General features: G+C 30.1%; 1 protein-coding gene across 1 annotated transcript in view; it reads left to right on the forward strand.

The window, feature by feature from the left end:
* The first annotated feature begins 8,040 nt into the window (after positions 1-8,040).
* The window catches only part of LOC101239492 (gamma-aminobutyric acid type B receptor subunit 2), a 101,139-nt gene continuing 85,918 nt past the window's right edge, over positions 8,041-23,261 (forward strand). The window contains exon 1 of the mRNA XM_065798110.1: positions 8,041-8,187. Coding sequence (XP_065654182.1) covers positions 8,176-8,187 — 12 coding nt within the window. The 5' untranslated portion in view covers positions 8,041-8,175. The remainder of the gene's footprint in view (positions 8,188-23,261) is intronic.

A 23,261-nucleotide genomic window follows, 5' to 3' on the forward strand; every position in this document is an offset into this window, starting at 1 on the left:
TTGCTCTAGTCATTAAAGGTTAAAATAAATAATATTTTTTTGTTTTACTGAATAATTACCTTGGTTTTAATAACTTAGAAGTTTTTTTTGCGGAGGATAGGGGGGAAAACCCCTCGCCTTCAACCCCCTTTCCCTATTCCCCCTCATTGCAACAACCACTGTTATAATAAAAAAATGAGGTAAAAAAGAAAAATTATATTTATGAAACAAGGATACATAATTTTATATTTAGTTATCAGAAAACTCTTCGTTTATATCCATCAAACACTCGTCACTTGAATCTTCAGATGACTCATCATTTGATTCGTTGGACAAGTTAGAGTTTCCTATTCTTGGAGCGGGAACAATCAAATTTAAAATCTCTACTGGCAATTTTTTGCTTCTTTTTGCAGGCAGTTCTCTACGTGAATTGATAACAGGATCAGATAATATTAAGAGCATATTCAGCAAATCCATATTTGTAGAAATAGGTGACTTTTTCCTAGTGTGATGTTCTCGAAATCTCCTACAATCTTTATTTCGTGCTTCTTGAGATTCTTCTGAGAGCTGGCCAATCGGAAGAATAAACGACTTCATAACTTCCGTGCTAGGCATTACAATTTTATGCATTGCAACAGACATGTAATACCACAAATATAAATGTAAATTTAAAGTCCTTTTTTCAGAACAAAGTTTTTCAATTTGACACAATCAATGTCACAGCCAGAAAATAGCGTTCTTTATAAATCACTAAATGTTTTAATTAATTTGACGTCTAATCATGTAATCTTTCCGCCCTTTCTGGATTAAAAAAAACAACCTGCGAGCTGTGTAACCATCATATGTATTGCCATAATGAGGTTTTGGTCTATCCACAATAAATCCTATTTGTTTTCTAAACTTTGGCCTAATCTCTTCCGAACGTTTTCTGATACAACATTTATTCTCATTGCCTCTAACTTGCCACTTTTTAATGTCTTAACGGTAGCTAATGTGTAGCAAGTATTCAAAAGTACGTATCCAAGCATGCAAGGTAGACAGACCAAAATTGTAATTTTCTTTTTTATCAACCATACCTTTTAATTCACCATTCATCATTTTTAGAGTTGCAACACAAATATAACATTTTTGTGTCATTGTAATTAACAGATTGTGTTTCACAATAAATTTAAATTCGCCAACAGTATACAGTGTTGGAAGAAGTCCAGATATTTCTTTTAAAACTTTGTCAGTTTCTACTACAGTAAATTCCAGTGTCTCTTTTAAAAATATGAATTTAATTGGTTGGCAATAAAGTGTTGACGATGACCGAGGATTTTGCCAAATAATAGTATTAGAGTCATTGCTCAATCTCAACGGGAAAAACGCACACACAAACAGAAACTTATTATTGGCATCGGAGTCCTCAAATCTTTGTTTATAGGTACTGTGGCCAGAACTTCCGTCATATCCCCATTTGCTTATTAATGTAAGCGATAAATTAGAGGATGCATTTCTTGGAAATTGACTTTTATTCAATATTGCTTGAAGTTTAATTTCAACTCGTGTTTCTGAGATGGAAATAAATTTTTCTGGAGGGTAACACAACCTTTTGGATTTACATAAATTATCCAAGACGGAAACACTTCATGCTCTGCTTTCATTGACCACTTTCTTGTTTGTTTATAAGAGTGAATAGTACACTTGGAATCTACATAATAAGCTAGTGCCTCATCGTTACTAAACTGCCTGCTGCCATAAATAATATCAGTAGATTTTCTTCGCTCTAAGGTTTTTGTACTTTTTCTATTAGAAGTAGCTACGTTTCTTTGACACGGCAAACAATGTGCTATTTCAGCAGCTGTTGTTAATTCATTAGCACTCCGCGATTGGAATAAGACTTCAAATTCAACTCTACGTCTTTTGGTTTTTAAAGATAAGTCTTCAAAGTTTTTCTTTGGCCGACCTTGAGGCCGACTTCCTTCAGATTTTGTGGAAGTACAGGACCAATGAAAATTTATTTTAAGTTCTAAATTATTGCCCCCTAACTTATTTTTATTTTTATTTAAAAAATGATCCATATTTCTATTGGCTGCATTCCACTTTTGCGCAAATTTAGCGGATATGCTTGCCATTTTTAACTGTATTTTTTTTTGAATTACTAGTAACATCTTCTGTAGTCTTTCAAAATATAGTTCCACAAAAGAAAATTTCGTTCTTCCTTTGTATGTTTTTGCCATTCTTCAAATAATTTAATATTTCAAATATAATTTCAAATAATAAAACATTCTTCCAATTTTGTAATACTCTCATTTTTGTTTAAGTTTTATTTAAAAATTAAATAAAAATGAAACGGGCAAACGCGGGCACCCAAATTTTTATATTTAGACGCTTTATTCTTTTGGTTATAATATATACAAAAATCAAGGTGGATATATTTGGATAAAATTAGTTACACGCTTTGAAAATTAAAAAACGAAAAAAAAATTGCAGTTTTAACAAAGTTTTTTAAAATCTACAGAATATTACTTATGCCAATTATTTTAAATAAGTTTTCGATAAAATACAAAGTACATACCTCCTAATGTAAAATTCATCACAGCAGAGTTATTATTATTTACAATAAATTAGTTATACGTTATTGTTACACTGCAAAATTGGAGGTATTTTTTTATAAAAATATGTTTACCTTTAAAGGACACTTGAGCGCTAACGATTTAGCACTTAAAAACGCGTGCACTAAATAATATTTTGAATTTTTTTCAAGGTAGTATTCAGTAATATCATGGGAACATCTACTAATTGATTCCTTGAATTGACTTTTGTCCAGCTAGATTGTATGAGTCGATTCATTGAGCATCCCATTAGTGTGGCTACCATATAAAAAAATCCACATCAAATTTTCTTGTTGTTGATATAAAGATTGGAGAAAGAAAAGTTCAATTGCAAATGATATTAGTTTTTACACGAAACTGTTTACTTAAACTAGACAGCAAACCCTTACAAGTAGTGGTCAAGAAACGCAAAACATTATCTTAACAGAAAATGCTAAAGCTTTAAAATTATTTACCGGTGGCAGGTACACAGCGAACGGCTATTTTTGAAAGTATGTATAATTCATAAGTAATTCGGAATTATTTGTTATCATCAAACGATGAAATTGTTTTATCATAAATTACCACCTACAGATTTTAAGTATTTAATATGCCAACTATTTGTTAAAATAAAAAATAAATAAATTATATGAAATCCGTTTTCATGCGTATTTTTCGTTACAATCTGGTATTCGTAATTCGGCCGAATAATTTGCAGTATTCGACCGAATACCGAATAGTAAAAAAAGACGAATAGGGTAAATACCGAATATTCGTGATCTCTAGTTTTTAACTTTAAAAAATAATAATAATAAAAAATGAGCAGCGAATAACATTTTTTGTAAAACGGCCGCATGTTTTCCTATTTAATTTGTCAACAATTTTTTTAAGAGTATTTTTTTTATCATGTCAATAAAAACATTTACACTTTTTGAAAAGATTTTAACTAAATTCATGTTAACGCCGATGAGCGAAAATGATCTAAAAACTCCAGAATGATGTTCTTTAGATTCACTATTAAGGGTAGTAAAAAGGTTTTGAAAATTATATATATAAAAAAGAAAAGTTTATTTAAATATAAAAAAAACCTGAAGCAAAAAAAGTTATAACATCTAAAGCTCTTGTTTGGGTTTAATAAACTGATAAAATCATGCTAATTTTAAATAAAAGAATTCAAATAACTACACCGAGTGTTCAATGGATACCAGAACATTTAATAGCTTATGTTTATATTCTGAATACGATGCAAAATGAAACACAAAAATTAAAATACATAAATAATACTATTTTGCATTCTCAATTATTCCAGAGAAAGTATTAAGAAAATAAAAACTAAACAGAATATCCGTATTACAAAACATTACTAAGTATTTAGAAAATTACAAAGTAAGGTTTCGAATTATTAAAATAAACACGGATTTTTAAATTTTCAGTGCGAACCGCAGTTAGCTCAACAAAGAGCGACTTTAGTCCACCGTTTATTATACGTTGTTAAGTGATTTTATAATAAAAATACTTTTGATATGAAGTTGCGACAGTTCGAGAGTTTTTAGGTCTCTTAATAAATGTGCCTAATTGAAACTACTTGAAATTATAATACGATAAAATTTTAATCAAAAAGAATTTTGATCAAAACGAGAATTAATAAACTCATCAAAAAAAAATTTTTGTTTCAAGGATAAATGAAAGATATATTTCACAGCCAGACACACTAATAACTTACTATCAACAAACAAAGCCTTTAACTTTTTTAAACTAGAGGAGAGAATTTTGTATATTGTAATAATGTTGACGGCTTTCATTTTAAAAATATTCATTTAAAAGGCTAGAATAGGTAGGATGGCTATTAAAAATAATTGCTTATTATCGATGATTACTTTTTTATTATTTCGTTAATTAAAAGTTTAATCGGTTGTCGGGCTCTTTGTATCGATCGTTGAAAATCCGACAATTATTAGTACGTAGTTAACAACATTCTACAATTCATTTATTAATCTAAATCTAAATTAATCTAAATTTAACTAACATGAGCATAAAGCCGCCATGTTTTTACAGCCATTTTGAACAATTTCCTAAAACCTTTGGTAATGTAGATGACAAATGAGGTAAATCTTTTTTTTAAACTCGTTGCTGTCAAGTTTAGGGTAGGGTAAATATACGATATATATAACATATTAGTGCAGCCATGTCGCAGTGCTTAGTGTTCTGGCTTAGAACCAAGAAGTCGACGCCGGCGTTAACCCAATACGCGACATCGGTAAGGAAGGAGTCGTAAACTTCCTAGTTAAATACTCTTCCACAATGCTCTTTGATAAGATCGTAAGGATTTCTGAGAGCACTTTAATAATCACAAAAAAAATTTAGCAATTATCATTGAGTTTATGTTGTAAGTAAAATTCACTGATTATTGGCAACACAAAGTTGTTCAAATAAATGTAAAACAAAATTTGTGAGATGTTAATGTTTAACAGCATTTTCAATATTTGATATTTGAAACTGTTGATACCGTTGATTTATTCATAGTTTATTTAGTATAATACATTAATAATTTATAGTAAGAGATATAATTTAAAAAGTTGACAAGTGAGTATGGCCCAAACATTCTAAAACAGGGCCATATGCTGGGCCTATTTTTTTGCGGGAAAATTTTTTTTTTTTCCCGCAAAATATTTTTTTTGAAAATATTTTTTCTTCGCAAAATATTTTCAAAAAATTAATAAAAATTTAGATAATTTTTCATATACCTGCCTAACTTCCCCAAAGCTGTAAGATTTGTAAGAATCAATTTGGGCCATGTACCAGGGTTATCAAGAATTATCTCAATGTTTTTGATTACATTAGAATCAGAAGTATCACCTGCATTTAATTCTTTTTCTTCCACACCATCAATAGACTTATCTCCTGTGTCTTGTCCATCAGAAGCAGTGGATCCATGTCCATTTCCTTTGTCTGATTTTTAACTTATTGAATCTATTTCAAAATAATCTTTAGCTCTGACATCATTGCTACATGCTTATGCTTTCTGCAATACTCAATTTTACCATTAAAAGATTCTTTGTTTCCATATCGGAAAAATTTGGTTATTGATTGACTACCAAGAGATTCTTTTGATCTTATCTCATTTTAAGGTTTTCTCTTTTTAGCTCCAGATTTATGTTTATAATTTGAGTTTGACATGGTGTTTGAATAACTTAAAAATCTAAAAAAATAATTTCCTTTCGAGATATCATTTAAATCTTGAATAACAAATGTAGTTTTTAAGGAAGTAAAAGTTTATTTTTGGAACATCAGAACCATAATATTTTCAAATAATATATGTCTGAACTCAAATAATTTCAGAATAAATTGTTTTCTTTTTTTAGTTTATTGATTTGATAACAAAGTTCAACTAATGTAAAATGATTAACCTGAAAAATTTATGAACTAAATTATAAAACTATTTTAATGAAAAAAATGGGGGAATTAGTTTACACAACGGTCAGCATAATAGTTTTAAGACAATAGCGCTCTTAAGTGCAAATATAAATGTTAAGCTATTTGTTAATGTTAACGACTAATAACTTATATTTCATAACGAAGTTAAATTTAGCTTCAGGATTCGCTTAAAGAAATCTATGTAAAAAAACGGCAATATATATGAAACAAGTAAAAAAACAAGAAGGTTACCTGAATTGTTGAAACGTTCTACTTTTTAAATTAGACAATGTTTTTGGTTCAAAAGTTTTTCTTTTTTCTTTGCATTTATTTTTAATTCAAAACAATAATATTTTACTCGGATTTACTATTTTTCCGGTTACTACGACCGGGCCCTCTTTACTTCCGGGCCCCAGTGCTACAGTACCGCCATCCCTCCTCCATTGTGGGGGCCATGCAAGCGTAAGCTATTATGCACGTTAGCTTGATCTCATAGACAAATAAATTTTGTTTTGAATTTATTGAGTTATTTTCTTTTATTTTTATTATATAACATTTCTAGTAACTGCCATGGCCGACGACATGGGTTTCGAAGTGGAGGGGTAAAATCGTCAATTTCTAAAAAAAGTCCTCTATATCTAAATTAAAAAAAAAAAAGAAAGGTTTTCGGTCATGACTGCTGATTTGTAAATTTATTCAATTTCAATTTTGTCTTACTTTATTAAATGAAATATTCTTTCAAAATGTTGTTTTAAAATGATGCTGTTGTGTAACGTATAAAAAAGTTACGAAGCATAACTTACAAATTGATAAAGGATGATTTAATAATTATTAAATATTGTATTAAACAAACTTGTCAAAAAATGTTTTACTATACTTTGCATGGTTTATAGTATAAAATTATACTTTGTTTGCTTAAAATTGTTTATATATCTGTTATTGATTAAACTAATACAAGATTAAACCAAACTAAAAACGTTGTAAATTATTGCATATTTAAACTTAAAAAATTTTAAATTTCAAGAAATTTAAACATTGTAAAGAAACTTTTTAAATTTACAAACGCATCCTCATTAATATTAAGGTATTAATGATCTTAATTATAAATATTTTTGTACAAGAAAAAAATTAACAAACAGTTAAAAATCATTCATTTAAGGCTATAAAAATGAAGGGGTTTAAAACCGCTTCATTTTTATAAAAAAAATGAAGGGGGTTATAAAGTGCAAGGAGATACAATTTTAAATTAATCTTTGCTTTGATATTTTAATTTCGTTAACTTAGTCACCGCATACTAATTTATTATGACTAACAATTAATATATAAAAAAATGTTAGATCCGGATCAATTAAAACATTATCTGTGTGGCAAGAGTTTAAAAACTTTAATTCCAAAGTGAATTGAAGATGTATAATAGCATGTCTTAATGTCAAAAAAATTTGAAAAACATAATAAATGTAAAGCTAGAGCGCAAACAATAAGTAAAATAACTTTTGATGCAATATGAAAAATAGATTCCATTTCTTAATTACTTTTGATGATGATTTCATAGTGAAATTACTTTCTTGACCAAAACATTTAAGAATTTTCCGGAAGTTACACAATTTTCATCGATTTCATAAATAACTTTAATTTATAACATAACTTATTATAATTTATAACATAATATAATATAATATGTATTCTAATTTGCGAGGAAGAGTTAAAAGAGTAATTATTTTGCATTCATAATCTGAACAAGTTTTTACTTGAAATTAATTATGTATTGTGACCCCTATCGCTTGGTTATTACAATTTCACTCGGGACCTGAGGCAAGTAAATGGTTAAAGAACACATTCTGAAAATAAATGATAACTTTGAAAAAGTATTTTCTGCCACGAGTCAACTGGCAAAAAACTAGAAGTTTAGTAACTTTGTTTAAAAAGCCTTAGTTAACGAGTTTACAACTAAACGAATTTACAACTACATCTTAAATTCTAAAACTTTTTTGAAACAGTTCATTTAAAAGAATGACGTAATAAAAATAAATTAACATAATTACTCATTTATTGTAAGTTTTAATTTCATTTAAATAACAGTTGTAATATTTATAGGAAGTGGTCAGTATTAAATAAAAAAAAAAATTAGTTATCGTACATTAAGTAAATAACTTGACTTTTAAAATTGCTTTGTTTAATACCGATTAGACTTTTTCTTCGTGGAGCTGCCATGGCATTTAAGGTAAATAATTCTTAAATAAAAATCCTTATGATCATAAAATTTATAAACTTTTTTTTTTAACTTTAAATAAGTTAATAAAAATTTTTATTTTTAAATGAAAATTATAAGCTTCGATTGTTTATGAAATCCGCAAAAACTGATTTTGTTTTTAAATTATTGTATCAGTATAGAAACCTGTTGTACCTTAGACCACTTTTTGTTTTAAGGCGTTTTTTGCGTAGTCTATTGAGTAAATTTAAACCGTTCAAACTATATAATATTCTCTCATATTTTGCCCAAAAATTATACTTAGGACTTTTTTTCATTTGACCAAGAAGTATCTTTATACCGCATTTTAAAAAAAGAAGTCTATAGGTCAAAGGTACAACACGTGCGTTGTAACTTTGACCGATGCGCGTTGTTCCTTTTACCAAAATGTTATTATTAAAAAATTATGCAATGTTTGAACCTCTTTAATATTTAAGCTTGTAATATATTATATAGCTCCAACTGTTTTGTAAGCAATCCTGATTGTCTAAAAAAAATTAGAAAAATCAATCCTTACAATTTTGCAAAGATTTGTGTATTGAAGTTTCGATACACACTCAGTATTAATAATAGTATTACTAATTTAAATAAAATCAGTTATTATAACTATTTAGATAAAGTCACATATTTTCTTTTTGTCGGTCAAAGGTACAACATCCTAGTCTGGTCAAAGTTACACGAGATGGGTTTCTTTAACAATTATTGTCTTAATACCCATTTACGGTCAGACATAATCATCCAAATTTTTCTATTACAAAAAAATGATGTTGGGTAATGTTTATAATGTCGTAGATGAATCTAACAACAATCTATCACATTTTTAAAATGCGAATAAGATTAACACAAATATTTACTTTTTAAGAGCCAAAACTTATAATTACTTGTGGATCGAAACCATCTATCCCAAGTATGATGTTTTACGGTAAGAAGAGTTGTCATGGACTATTATTTCAAATAACACTTCACGTGTTTTTTTTAAATAATAGTAAGCCGACAGAGAAGAGTGACTAAAGGTACAACGTGGTCAAAGGTACAACAGGTTCCCTTAATATGCAAATGCCTAATAAAGGAATTCCGTGTGCAAATTTATAAATTGCTAAGCAGGGGCGGATCCAGCATTTTTTGGCGCTTGAGATAACCTTCTGACACGGAGCAAACACCAAACATTTATATGTTTATACTCATATCAAATAAGGATGCTTTGCAAAGAATTGCAATGATTGGAGCCTGGGAACAAAATAGCTCTAAAATTTTGGCCACAACTGCCCACAAGTGAGAGCAACAAGTTGACAAAAAAAATTTTTTTTCTTTTCTTAACTAAAATAATATTCATCAATGAATTTTAATTTTCATACAATAATCTTTTAACATTCAAAATTTATGAACATTTTCAATCCCTAACTCAAATAGTCAACTTTCCAACTCGCTTTCTTGACAACCCGATCATTTACCTTCTCTACTCGACTTATGTCTTGTTTCTGATCCTAGTCAGTGCTCAGTTTCTCCACATTCCCCCTTAGGTGCTTCTGATCACAGTTTGATCTTTTAAAAACTAATATCTCATTCTTCTTCATCACCTGAATCCCCCTATTATTGAACCTCTTACAACTACAGTAAAGCTGACTGGGATTCTTTCCGTGATTTTCTTCGTGATAGCACTTGGGTAGAAATCTTTCGTCTTCCTGTCGACAAATGTGCTTCTTACATAACTTCGTGGATTCATGCTGGCATTGAATCTTTTTTTCCCTCTCAACGATTCCAGGTCAAGCCTCACTCTCCTCCATGGTTTTCCTCACACTATGCTGCTGCGATTGCCAATCGAAACCGTTACTTCCATATTTATCAGCAAAACAATTCTCCAGAAAACAGACGTCTGTTTATTAGTGCTAGAAACAATTGTAAAAAGGTTTTGTCTAACGCCAAAACCAGCTATTCTCAGGTCATGAAATCTCGTATCTCATCTCAAAAATTAGGCTCTCGTGACTTCTGGAGAATCTTTAATAATATCAATAATAAGGGCAAATCTATAATTCCACCTCTCTTGTATGGTTCAGACTTTTTCACCTCACCTAAAGACAAAGCCGAACTGTTTGCTAAAAACTTTTCATCAATATCATCTCTTGATTCTACTAGTTGCGTTTTACCTGATATTGCCAACAAACAGGTTGATCCATTGCTTGACATTCATATCACTCCAGCTTCTGTATCTAAAGTGATTTCCTGTCTAGACTCTTCTACAGCTTGTGGCCCGGACAACATACCTGTTGTTGTCTTGCAGAAGTGTTCTCCGGAGCTGTCGTCTATACTGTCAAAACTATTCAACAATTGCTTATCAGAGTCTTGTTTTCTAGCCCGCTGGAAAGCGGCATCTGTTATCCCTATCTTCAAAAATTCTGGAGAGCGATCTGATTTGTCTGACTACCGTCCCATTAGTGTTCTTCCTATCATAAGCAAGGTTTTTGAGTCTTTAATTAACAAACACTTAATTTCTCATCTTGAATCTAATAACTTACTTTCTGACCATCAATATGGATTTCGATCTTCTCGTTCTACAGCTGATTTGCTAACAGTAATAACTGATAAGTTTTATCGTGCATTAGATAAAGGTGGAGAGGTTAAGGCCTTCGCTCTTGACATTTCAAAAGCTTTTAATAAAGTTTGGCATGCTGGTCTTCTCCATAAGCTTTCTTCTTATGGTGTATCCGGCAACATCTTTAAGATTATTGAATCCTTCCTTTCCAATCGTAGTATAAAAGTTGTTCTCGATGGACAACACTCTTCTTCTTATTCTGTAACTTCAGGGGTTCCTCAAGGTTCTATCCTTGGCCCTATACTCTTTTTAATTTACATAAACGATCTTCCAAATATTCTCACATCTGAGGAGGCATTGTTTGCTGATGATTCTACCATTTATTCTTGTCGTGATAAGAAACCAACACCCTCCGATTGTTTGGAGGGGGCATTTGAGCTTGAAAAGGATCTCACTTCTGCTACAGCATGGGGCTCACAGTGGCTGGTGAACTTTCATTCAGATAAAACTCAATTTTTTTCAGCACATCGTTATCGCAATAATGTAGATCTTCCTATATTTATGAACGGTGATGTACTCGATGAGTCGTCTACTCTTCATCTTCTAGTCATCTACTCTTCATCTACTCTTCATCTACTCTTCATCTACTCTTTATCTACTCTTCATCTATTCTTTATCTACTCTTCATCTACTCTTCATCTATTCTTCATCTACTCTTCATCTACTCTTCATCTATTTTTCATTTATTCTTCATCTACTCTTCATCTATTCTTCATCTACTCTTCATCTATTTTTCATTTATTCTTCATCTACTCTTCATCTATTCTTCATCTACTCTTCATCTACTCTTCATCTTCGATTAACTCTTACTTCCAATCTTTATTGGAAACCATATATCAAATCAGTTGCAAAATTAGCATCTGCTAAGGTTGCATCTCTTTATTAAGCTCGTCACTTTCTTACTTCGGATTCTATTCTCTATCTCTATAAATCTCAAATCCGGCCTTGTATGGATTACTGTTGCCATATCTGGGGCGGTTCTCCTAATGATGCCCTTTCTCTTTTAGACAAGATGCAAAAACGTATTGTAAATATAGTTGGACCTTCTCTTGCAGCCAACTTCCAACCATTGTCACATCTTCGTAATGTTGCTTCTCTTTCTCTTTTCTACAAATACTATAATGGGCACTGCTCTAAAGAGCTAGCGTCTCTTGTGCCATCTACTAAAATTCATTCTCGTATTACTTGTCATTCAATTAAGTGTCATCCTTTTTCTGTGACTGTTCCTAAGTGCTCCAAAAACGCTTATTCGTCTAGTTTTTTTCCTCGAACATCAGCTCTTTGGAATTCGCTTCCTTCATCTTGCTTTCCTGATTCATTGAATTTGAAATCCTTTAAGTCGTCTGTCAATCCTTATCTTGCTCTACAATCTTCATCTTTTTTATTTCAGTCATGGTCATAATTTTTGAACGCTGAGAGATTATACCATGAAGTTTAAAATTTATCAATGAGTATAGCATTAGTTGAAAATAGTAATAAAAATATTTTGTCAACTTATTGCTCTCACGTTAGGGGTAGTTTTGGCCAAAATTTTAGGGCCAAAATTTTTGTTCACAGGCTCCAATTAGCAGTTTTTTGCAAAGCATCCTTACTTATAGCAGTTTTTTGCAAAGCAGTTTTTTGCAAAGCATCCTTACTTGACATTGGTATAAACATATAAATGCTTGGAGTTTGTTCCATATTTAGAAGTTAGTTATCTTAAGTAACAAAAAAAGCAAGATCCACTCCGGTAAGGTTATATTAAAATGCAAAACACGTGATCTATTAATGTTATATATGATCAATATATTTATAAGTGAATGTAAAAGCATAATCTAGATTTAGAATGTAAAATTCAATTGCAAAACAACATTACCTGTTCAGTAATTTAAAAAAACAGTTGACCAATCAAAAGAAACAGCTGACCAATCAAAAGAAACAGTTTACTAATCAAAAAATTGTTTGTATTGCTATAAACAAGCAGAATTCTTAAAGTGATACATATTTTTTCTTTTAAAGCAAACAAATTATTTGTGGTGATGTACGAAGATTGTTTGTAGCAATGAAAACAACATTATTATCAATACTATTCTTCTTCTTATTATAGCTTAAGCTATCACTTTTTTCAATTTTATTTTGTGTGTAAAAATAGAGGCGTGGCTATCAGACAAGATGCCTGACAACATGTTTAAAAACGGTTTCCAGTCTAAAAGCTTTTAGTTAAATTAATACTCACTTCACGATGAAAAGAAAATAATCTTACACACGGTTATCTATATAGGCATTTTGAGCGGACCACTGTAGTTTGCACATCAGTTACTTAGTGTACCATTAATGGCAGCCGATTAGAAGCGGCTAGCCGATGACTAGCCACTATTAAAATATCGAAAAATTATCGGCTTGCCATTTAAAGCGGCTGCTAGTTATGGTCCACTAAGTAACGAATGAGCAAAACTCCAATAAACCGCTAAAAAATGCCTATATAGGTCCACTGCAAATCTACTAAAAATATATTTCCTGGGTATGGTTTTAACTATTGGTGAGCAAAAAGCTTTCCCATAGTTGAAAGTTCTAACCCTAAACCGGTTATCCGGTTCGGTTTGTTAAAATCCAAATCCGATTTTTACAAACCGGACCGGATATCCAGTTTTGCTCACCCCTAGTTTAAACTTGTTTTTTAGTCATTATAAACGTGAGGATTTCAAATTGAAAAATGAGATGCCAAAAAAAAAAAAGACAAAAAAAAAAAAAAGACTTCCAAGAACATATTTTTTAGACGTTTTTTACAAGAAATTTTTTTTTTTAATTTAAAAACTGTTAAAAAGCAGAAGCTGGAAAACCTATTTTAAAATATTTTGAGTCTCCGTGTTGTATTTCTTTAAAAGTTTTTCTGAAATATATGTTAAACCGTTAAGCTATAAGGGTCATCTATATAGTAGATATAGATCTATATAGTCAAAGTTTTTGTGTCGAAGTTTTTGTGAGATCAACAAAAAGCTTAATCATAGTTTAATCGTAGAGAATAAAAATAAGAGCTTTGATTATTTAAAAAATATATTTAATTTTTTTGTATTTCTAAGTTATTGCAAGTTATAATAATATATAATAATGTGACCACAATAATAAGTTGCAACTAGGAAAATAAAATAACGGAGAATAAAATAGATTTAATTTGTTACTTTTTCCAAACAAGATTAAACGCTAAAATGTTTTTAACAAGATAACTTCATATATTTATGCACGAGATATGGGCTAGACTTACCTATCCCCCTCATAAACATAATTTTATCAAAAAACATAAATGTGTTTTAAAGTAACGTAATTCTTTAAAGCTCTGGGGGTGAAACTTTGTACAAGATAAAAATTAAGCTTAAATTTTTGGTTTGTCAAACGTAAAAACTTTTATAATTTTTTTAATTTGTTAAAAGTCTTTTGCTAGTTGACTCAGACGTGAGTAAACTAGCAAAAAGTAAGCCCCTGCGAGTCAGAGGTTTTAACATCAAATTGAATCCTGCATGGAGTTACCTATATATTCATTAATCGAATTGAATTTTAAATCTTATAAAAATTAGTTTTTTACCTATTTCTAAAACTTAAACAAATTTTTAAAAAGAACATGTCACTCGCCCGAATGTATTTGGTTGGAGATTTAAAGTGAGTTATTATAAGACTTTAATTTTTAACCTAGTATTCATTGTCATCACAAAATGTTAAATTCAATTTTAATAAATCACAACGCATTAAATCTACCTGACTTATCTTAAATAAAACTTTAGTTAATACTTGACTTTTTAAAAAAAGCGTTGTGTAGTGTGGGTCGTATATAAAATATTTTTAAACTTATGTTTTTATGAAATTAGCTTGATTCAAATCTAATCAAATGTATTCTGAAATAGATTTTAGATTTCATGGAATATTTACATATAGTACAAGTACTAATTTTAAGTAAACACCATAATAAGAAACTAAAAAAAAAAAAAAAAAAAAAAAAAAAAAAAAAAAAAAAACGTAAAACAGTACAACACTTAAACGAAAAACTTTTGGAATAATAACTAAGTACGAAGTTTGATAATTTAGGACAAAATTTAAATTACTTTTATACATATATCTAGCATAAAAGACTTTTATATACCTAATTAAAATATAGCAATAAAAGAGAAGTAGATTATAATAATATACATTAGCAACATTGTAAATAATGTAGTAATATAAGTATCGGTGATAATAATAAGCAATAATAAAAGTTCCAGTTATTGGTAATAATAATCAAAATAATAATAATACTAACGATAATAATATTAATATTAATAATAACAACAATAGCAACAATAATAATAATAACAATAATAAAAAATAGCAATATTTATAATAGTGAGAGTTGGAAATAGTGTATTAATTTGACGAATTCGTATTAATTTGGGGAATAGTGATATTAATTTGAGAAAACGTTAAGAAAGAGCAAGTATTAGTAGTAATAAATCAGAATTGAAATGAAGAAAGTAGTAGAAAAGAATTTTAGGAAAGATTGATTTTAATATGTTAGTACGCTGGAATTAGCTAAAAAAAGACCTCTACCCGAAAAAAAAAAAATCAAACTAAGATTTAGTAGATCTATCCAGAAACATGTCTAAAGTCACCAAAAAAACCCCCATAGATTAGGTTTCAAGAAGGTCCCAATTTGGGCCAAAAATGAAGCACATAGGGGGAAAATTCGAATTTCCTCAAAATGCACTTCCAATACACCGTTGAAAAGATAATTTAATGCTGATTAATAATTGTATAAAAGCCATATTTTGAAAATTATTACCTTTCAAGTTATAATAAAAAGTTTATCTAATTAATAGTCGTTCTTGGAATTAATTATTCGGAGGGAATTAGCGAAAAACAGGGTTGGAAACTCAAAAAAAAATAGTATAAAGCTGAATTATGGCAGAGAGAAAGTAGACAAACTTTGGATGAGCATAAAAAAGCCTCGTTGATTGCGTTACAGTACATCCTTTTTTGAGCATTTTTAGAGGCAAAAAAAGGTCGATTTTTGAAACCTATAAAATTTTATTAACTGTTTATGGTTGAATAGAATTTTTATGCTGATCAATACTTATATAAGAACTATGAATTGAAAACAACTGTTTAAAAAGTTATTTACGTTTTAAAAGTACACTATTATATAATTATATAAACAGCATACTTAAAAAATTAGTCACTTTGGAATTATCTTGAGAAAACGTTTGCATACTTTTATTACGAAATCGTAAGATTCGCTCAAATTTGATTGTATTGCAACAACATATTTAAATGTGTTGTTAAAATTAACGTTTGAGTAATCTCAAAGTTAAATATTAGATAGTTGAAATTGTTTGTTATTTCTATTTTTACTGTCATTTTTATTTTAACTTTTGTCTAAATATACTGCGGAGTATATTGAATGGAGAATGTATGTATGGAGTTAGGTATTATATGTCAAGAAAATGTTCTCAGAGATTCCCTTGTGACTGTACGGCAAAATAACTTTTATTAAAATAAGTAGAGGTAAAGAATTGAATGATTTGCACAGGTACAGATGTACTTAAATGTATTTTCAACAAATATTTAATAAGTTTTAAATGTAACTACTAATAATTTAAAAAACGAGTTTTTTGAATTTGTTATTTTGAAAAATGTTTTTTTCAGATACCTCAAGGCACTTTTGAATAAAAAAAAGGTCGGAAATGTATTAGTTCATCATAATTGTGGAAGAAAATTTGTTGACTCAAGGCAAAGCCATATATCTACTACACCTCCTAAAAAGTTACGATCATAAAATGATACAGATTTCAATTAAAAATATAACTGTTTTCAATGTTACAAGAAAGCTGAAAAGAAATACTCTACTGTTGCTAAAGTCACTACATTACCTTTAAAAGATAATTTGATAAGTCTATGTCTATGTCAGAGTTAAGTGGGTTTAATCCTTGCTACACCATCAAGTCTTTAAAAAAGAAATTAAAAGAATATTACAAAGAACATTTATATTTTGGAGAACTTCCTGGTAAATCAAACGTTATCTGCTTTAAAGATATGACTTTATTTTTCCTCAACCAATTAAAAACAGTCGTTTAATAACCCCATTGAGATTATTTCCGCCATAGAAAAATTATAAAAAACGACATAAGGCAATTATCTTTCTCAAAAAACGATTACCCTTCACTAAATAAGTTTGGAAATCTTTAGATCTTTAGATCTAAATGCAGTTGTAATTGGCAACGTATTGCACAAGCATCTAGATCAAAATCTATAATTGCTTCTATACCTTTCGGGATAGGAGTTGACATAGACAAGTCGTTAGCCTCAAAATGGTTTATTGATCGTCTATCAAAATTCAGTTTTTCTGTTTCATCTGACGTAGTATTGCTATTTAAGCAATCCGCAATGGAAAGCAATAATGTTGATGCAGATAACTGCTCTAATAACGTAGGCTTTACACAATATGTGGCTGAAACTGTGATTATAATATAATAACTCTTAACGGTAGAAGTACCTTTCACGATATGGGTTTAATTTCAATTTCACATTTATCTGCAGCATCTCTTACAACAATTAAGCGTCTGGAAAATTGAAAACAAGCATCATATGTTGCAAATCAAGTTGGTGTTAACATAACTCCTTTTAATAGATCAAGTTATAATGGTTTATTAAAGCTGGAGTTAAAACTTACTCACAAGCTTATGCAAGTTCTAGTGCTTGCTAATGAGCTAAATTACAATCTATTATGGTTAACTTTATGGTTCTTTAATTCTAAAAATTATCCTCTCCCCAATTTGTCCGGTTTCATGCATCATGTAACTAGCTCATCCAAAGTATATGGAAAAGGAACAGTTCTTCCAATTATTGATTTGAACCCAACGGATGAAACTTGTATATATTCCACTCTTCTCTTTGTAATAGACGAAGCAAGGAATAACAGAGTTCATACACCTTCTATAACTTTTGATCATCTTTGACTGCAACTGGTATCATCAAAGATCAAGATTTAAATATAGTTTGCAGACTCGGTGGATTTTATTTGCTGATGCGTTTTCTTGGTGGTATTGGAAAATTTATGGCTGGTTTTGGGCTTGAAGAATTCTTCTCAGAGGTTTATGCAAAAATGAGTGTTCACATTATGTCAGGAAAATCAGTATCTAAAGCTCTACGGGCACACTTTTTAGCTCACAGTGCACTGTATAAATTGCTTTTAAATGATATAGTTGCTGTTTATGAAATAAATTTTTCTGACTTTGAAAACAATTACTCAAAAGCTATGAGTAATTCTTTAGATAACAACGAATTTAATGAGTTCCTTGAAAGTGAAAACTATAAATTTCTAGAAATTTCAACTAATGAATATATAGAAATGAAATAGAATAAGTCAAGGACATTTCAACTATGTATTCAGTGGAACACAGTATAGTTAAAGAGTTTATTTTCGCTGAAAGAACTTCTAACTGGTTAATGTCTTTAATCTATAAAAAAAATGTTGAATTATTTTGCAGCAACTGGACATGCAAATTATGCAAAAAGTTCTTAAATATTTCAAAAACACACCCATGGTTATACAAAATTTCATAGATGGTTGTCATGCTGTAAGAAGATCCGATAGGTGCTGGGCTAGATTATAGACTGATCTAACCATAGAAAAGACTTTAATGCGAGGTATAAAAAGTAAAGGTGTTTTGACAAGAGGGAGAGGATTTAAAGATAGTGTCAGAAATCTGTGGGTCTCAAATTTACCATTTAGTGCTACAGTACATGATGCAATTGTTAAAATGTCTATCCACTCAAGCGAAGAACATATTGAATGCAGTTTTCAAGAAGATCTCAAGGTTTTGAAGACTTTGAAAGCTTTATAAGCTGGTTGGGTCCGAGAAATCCGTTTTCATTTAAAGACGTACATTTGCATTCATTATCAACAAGAGTTAGCTCAGCTATTGATAAAGATGAGGTAAATTGTGAAAGAGCTGAGGTAGGTTTTGACCATTAATGAAGGTCTAAATAATTTTTCGTTGCCAAATGCAAAAATAAGAAGACGATTCATTAGCGAACACAATTTAATTGTGTGATTCATTAACGAACACTATTTAATAGTATTCAAATAAACAGATTTTCTATCGTTTATTTTAATAAGCGATAAAAAATTTATTTGTTTGAACGCAATGACTTTATTTACAAGATTAGCAGCTATAGTCGAGAGAGAGGAAAGCGTGAAGCAATACTTTATGTATAAGTTGACAACTACTCCACAGGCCTTATTTCTGCAAGATATAAGACGAAAAGCTGATAAATTGTCCTTGAGGAAGATACTGTTGAAGCAAAATGACATATTATCAAATCTAAATTTGACAAGCTTTTTTTGTCTAAGCTAAATTTGTCGATAGCGGTGCACTTTTACACCGCGTATATTGGATGAAAGAGATACAATTTGGCGATTGAGCAAAAACATATTTAACATATATCAGGAAAAATTACGGATCTGCTCTTATAATTTTTGATGGAAGTTAATAAGTAAATCAAATGAGCATACAAAAAGATACAAAGATACAAAGGTCTGCTAACACAAATAAACATCAAAGATACAAAAGTCTGCCAACAATATAAACATCAAAGAAAATATTGTTGTTCCATACTCACAAGAAGACTTTTGTCAAACACGCACAATAAAAAAGAAATTACATCATTTTTGGCCACATTTTGCAGAAAGATAATCAAGAAGTACATATTTGCTGAGGCGATGCTGACGCTAAAATTGTAGCTTTGGCTATCAAACACATTCAAAAGTAGTCACAGTTGCAGATGACACAGATTTGCTGTCAACTTGCTTGTTCATTGGAAAATAGAATTACTTGATATAATATTTTTACAAGAACATCGTAACAAAATATTGGAGTATCAAAGATTGCCAGTCTAATATTGGAAGTATGAAAAACTACTTTCTCTTTATCCATGCTTAGTCTGGATGTGACACAACATCTGCAATATTTGAAAAATGAAAAGTAAGTTTTTTTAATTTGGTGAAAAAATCCAAAAAACTTCAGGCTATCGCGTAGTCTATAAGTGATTATCAAGCAAATCAATCTAAGGTTGGTGAAAACTCAATAGAAATATTTAAAGAGTTGTATGGTGGAAGCAACAATGAAACCGAAATAAAGCTTAGGTTAGTTTATATTTATATTTACTTTATGACAGGGACTCAATTATATTTTTTAAATTTGAGAGACTTTTATAAAATTGCGTTAATATTTATTGAAGTTTCTATAGAAATTTATTAAACATAAATTTCGAATATACTTTTATATAGATACACAAAATACCTCGATATGGCATGTAATGAACTTTTAGAGCCTAAAAAAAGCCACCAACCGAAAGAGCAGCGCATTTTCATGGACTTCGTGTGCATTTACAAATAATAACCTGGAAGCTACTTGATCATGAATTAAAAATCAGAAGAATGGGGCTGGACGAATAAAAATGGGATTCTTTATCCAGTCACAACTAATAAAGAAGTTGCGCCGCAAAATCTATTGTTAGTTATACGTTGTAAATGTAAAAGTTCTTCAAAGAATCAATGCGGAACAAATTTATATACATGTAGGAAACATGGATTTAAATGCATAAATGTTTGTGATGGTTGTCATGAGAGGGTTGCAATAATGAAAACGTAAAAACTATTAGTTAAAACAAAGCTGCAAATAGTATTTCATTCCTTTTGCTAAACATGATTTTAGAATTCTTATAATATGTATGACGCTTTTACTTTTTAGGATAACAACTTGGTTGAAGTTATCAATGAAAGTTTAGATAGCAAGTTGTTCGATTATTTAATTTAAAACTTTTCGAGCATTTTCTTTGTTTGTCTCAATTTATACTGTTCTGCATAATGCTGTACTACATACATCGTTATTCTTTTCTGCATAGACACACTAGTTTATAATACAAGAAATATAGCGACGATTATTTAAATGAATATTTGATATTTTTTTATATGTTTTTTATGTATATGTTTATATAATTATATAAAAGTAAAACCTAAATTACTTTTTAAATAGTTGTTTTCAATTCATAATTCTTATATAAGTATTGATCGGCATAAAAGTTCTATGCAACCATATACAGTTAATAAGATTTTAGAGGTGTCAAATGTCAACCTTTTTTTTCCCAAAAAAGGACGCAATCAACGAGACTTTTTTGTATACTCATCCAAAGGTTGTCTACTTTCTCTCTGCTAAAATTCAGCTTTATACTATTTTTATTTGGGTTTTCAACCCTGTTTTTCACTAATTCCCTCCGAATAATTAATTCCAAGAGCGACGATTAACTAAATGAACTATTTTCATACGCATCTCAGTGAGAAAATCTGATTTTCCTTTTGTTTTAAATTAAAATACCTAAATCGATTTCTTCCTCATTAAACTTTCGTTTTTTTTTCTTTATTTTTTTCTTTCTTTATTTTTGAATTTTTATTTCCTTATTTTTGAAACTCGATTATAATAAATAAACTTTCCTGTAGGTTTAGTGTAGAAAGTTTGAGAATATGTTTCTTTTTTATTAATAGTTCTTAATTATTTTAATTGTAATTATGTTTTTTGCAATATTGATTTTTGTGGGTAGTTGTTTTATATAAATTTATGTAAAACTTTTGTAAAGATGGGTGGAATTCAGGTTACTAAATAAATTTTTGGAGAAAGAAGTTTTGTTTGGAACAAAAAAAATTACAAGCTAACGGGCATGGATTCAAGTATTAAATTATTGGATATGTTTGAGATGTATGATGGAACTTCGGACACTGCCGTTTGGATACAGCGAACGAAAGTAATCGCAAAAATGCAGAATGTAAAACTGGAGTTACTCTTTCCAATCCTTCTAAGAAAAACTGCTTATTTAGTATATAATGCTTTAAACGCTGAAAATAAGCAACACGAAGTCGAGCGTGTTTTATTGCCTGCATTCACTGTAAATGCTTATACGGCATATTAACTTTTTTTTAAAATGACAATTAAATGTTGGAATGAAAGTTAATGTGTTTTTGGCCAACTTGAAACGATTGGGTTATCTCACTAAATTGTCAGAAGAGTCTGTTCAATTAGCGTTTGTCATTGGATTGCCCTAGAATTTATCTTCAAGATTTCGAGCCGTTATGGATTCAATTGATTTTATGTTACCTCGATTAATAGCTGGTATAAACTGTGTATGCGTAGATGTATTGTCGGTGCCGTGTTTCGAAATCAAGCTACAAAAGTTTTGTTGGTGTATTACAACTGCAAAGGGTTAAACCATAATGCGAGAAACCGTTCCCTTGCAAAGAACCTGGCTCCAAAGAATATGTTTAGATATTTTAAATGTGGGAAAGAAGAACACGTGGCTGCAAAATGCCCAAAGACGCAAGGAAACGAGTGCAGGAGCAAGGAATGTGCGCTACCTTGTTCCTGAACAATGATGGAATTGTCTATTATTCATCTACAAGTTAATGGTATGTTTGCGACAGCTATGGCAGGCACGGGATGTTCAAAGACAATCATAAATAAAAAAAAAGAAATCAAAATAAACCCCAGAATCCTCCAAGGTTAGTAAATTTTGACGGTAAAATTCATCAATGTAATGGATCAGCGGTTGTCACTGTTAAGATCGATGGTATCCCAGTACAAGACAAAGTTATTTTTGTGAATTTTCAACCGTTTGGAGTTAATATGATGCTTAGAATGATTGTCATCAAATTGCTAGGAGGAGTTTTTACATCCCCATCTGAAATGGAAAAGTTTTGGATTTAGCTTGTAAGGAATGGCAAACAAAGATAAAGTCAATAAAATTGAAATTTAAAAACAGGATCATGATGCTGAACGTGGAGTTAAATGTAAATGGAGAAATGGAGAAGACCCCGACCAACTATTCAACAAAGTTGCCCAAAACGCCATGCCATAATATGCAAGAGCAGAATATGAAAGCGAACTACGGGATTGGATCTATCGTAAATAGTAAATTGAACATGACAAAAATAAAATGGGACCACCTAATGGGCGATTTCCCTTAATGGCTGTTATCCAAAGAAATAAAGGTTATAAAGTCAGACCCGTTTTGGACTGGAGAGAAGCTAACAGTTTTATCGAGACGTATACAAGAGATACAGATATGTGTGTTGAGAAGGTGAGGGAATGGAGGAGAATGGGAAACATATCATCAATTATTGATTTAAGCAAGGTTTATCTCCAGTTAAAAACTGAGGAATCTCTTTTGCCATTCCAAACAGTTGTATTTCGAAACAAGAGGTATTGTTTGACACGACTTAGTTTGGAATAAATGTTGCGCCAATGATTATGAATTCTGTTGTGAGTGCCATTATTGATCAAGACGAATTGGTAAAGAGGGGTGTATCCACTTACGTGGACAACATTTTTGTCAATGAGGAAGTAGTGAGTCTTAATTATATCACAAAAAGTTTTGAAAAATGTGATTTGGAGAGTAAGGAAGG

This window comes from Hydra vulgaris, chromosome 05 (genome assembly GCF_038396675.1).
Source record: "Hydra vulgaris chromosome 05, alternate assembly HydraT2T_AEP".
NCBI lineage: Eukaryota > Metazoa > Cnidaria > Hydrozoa > Anthoathecata > Hydridae > Hydra > Hydra vulgaris.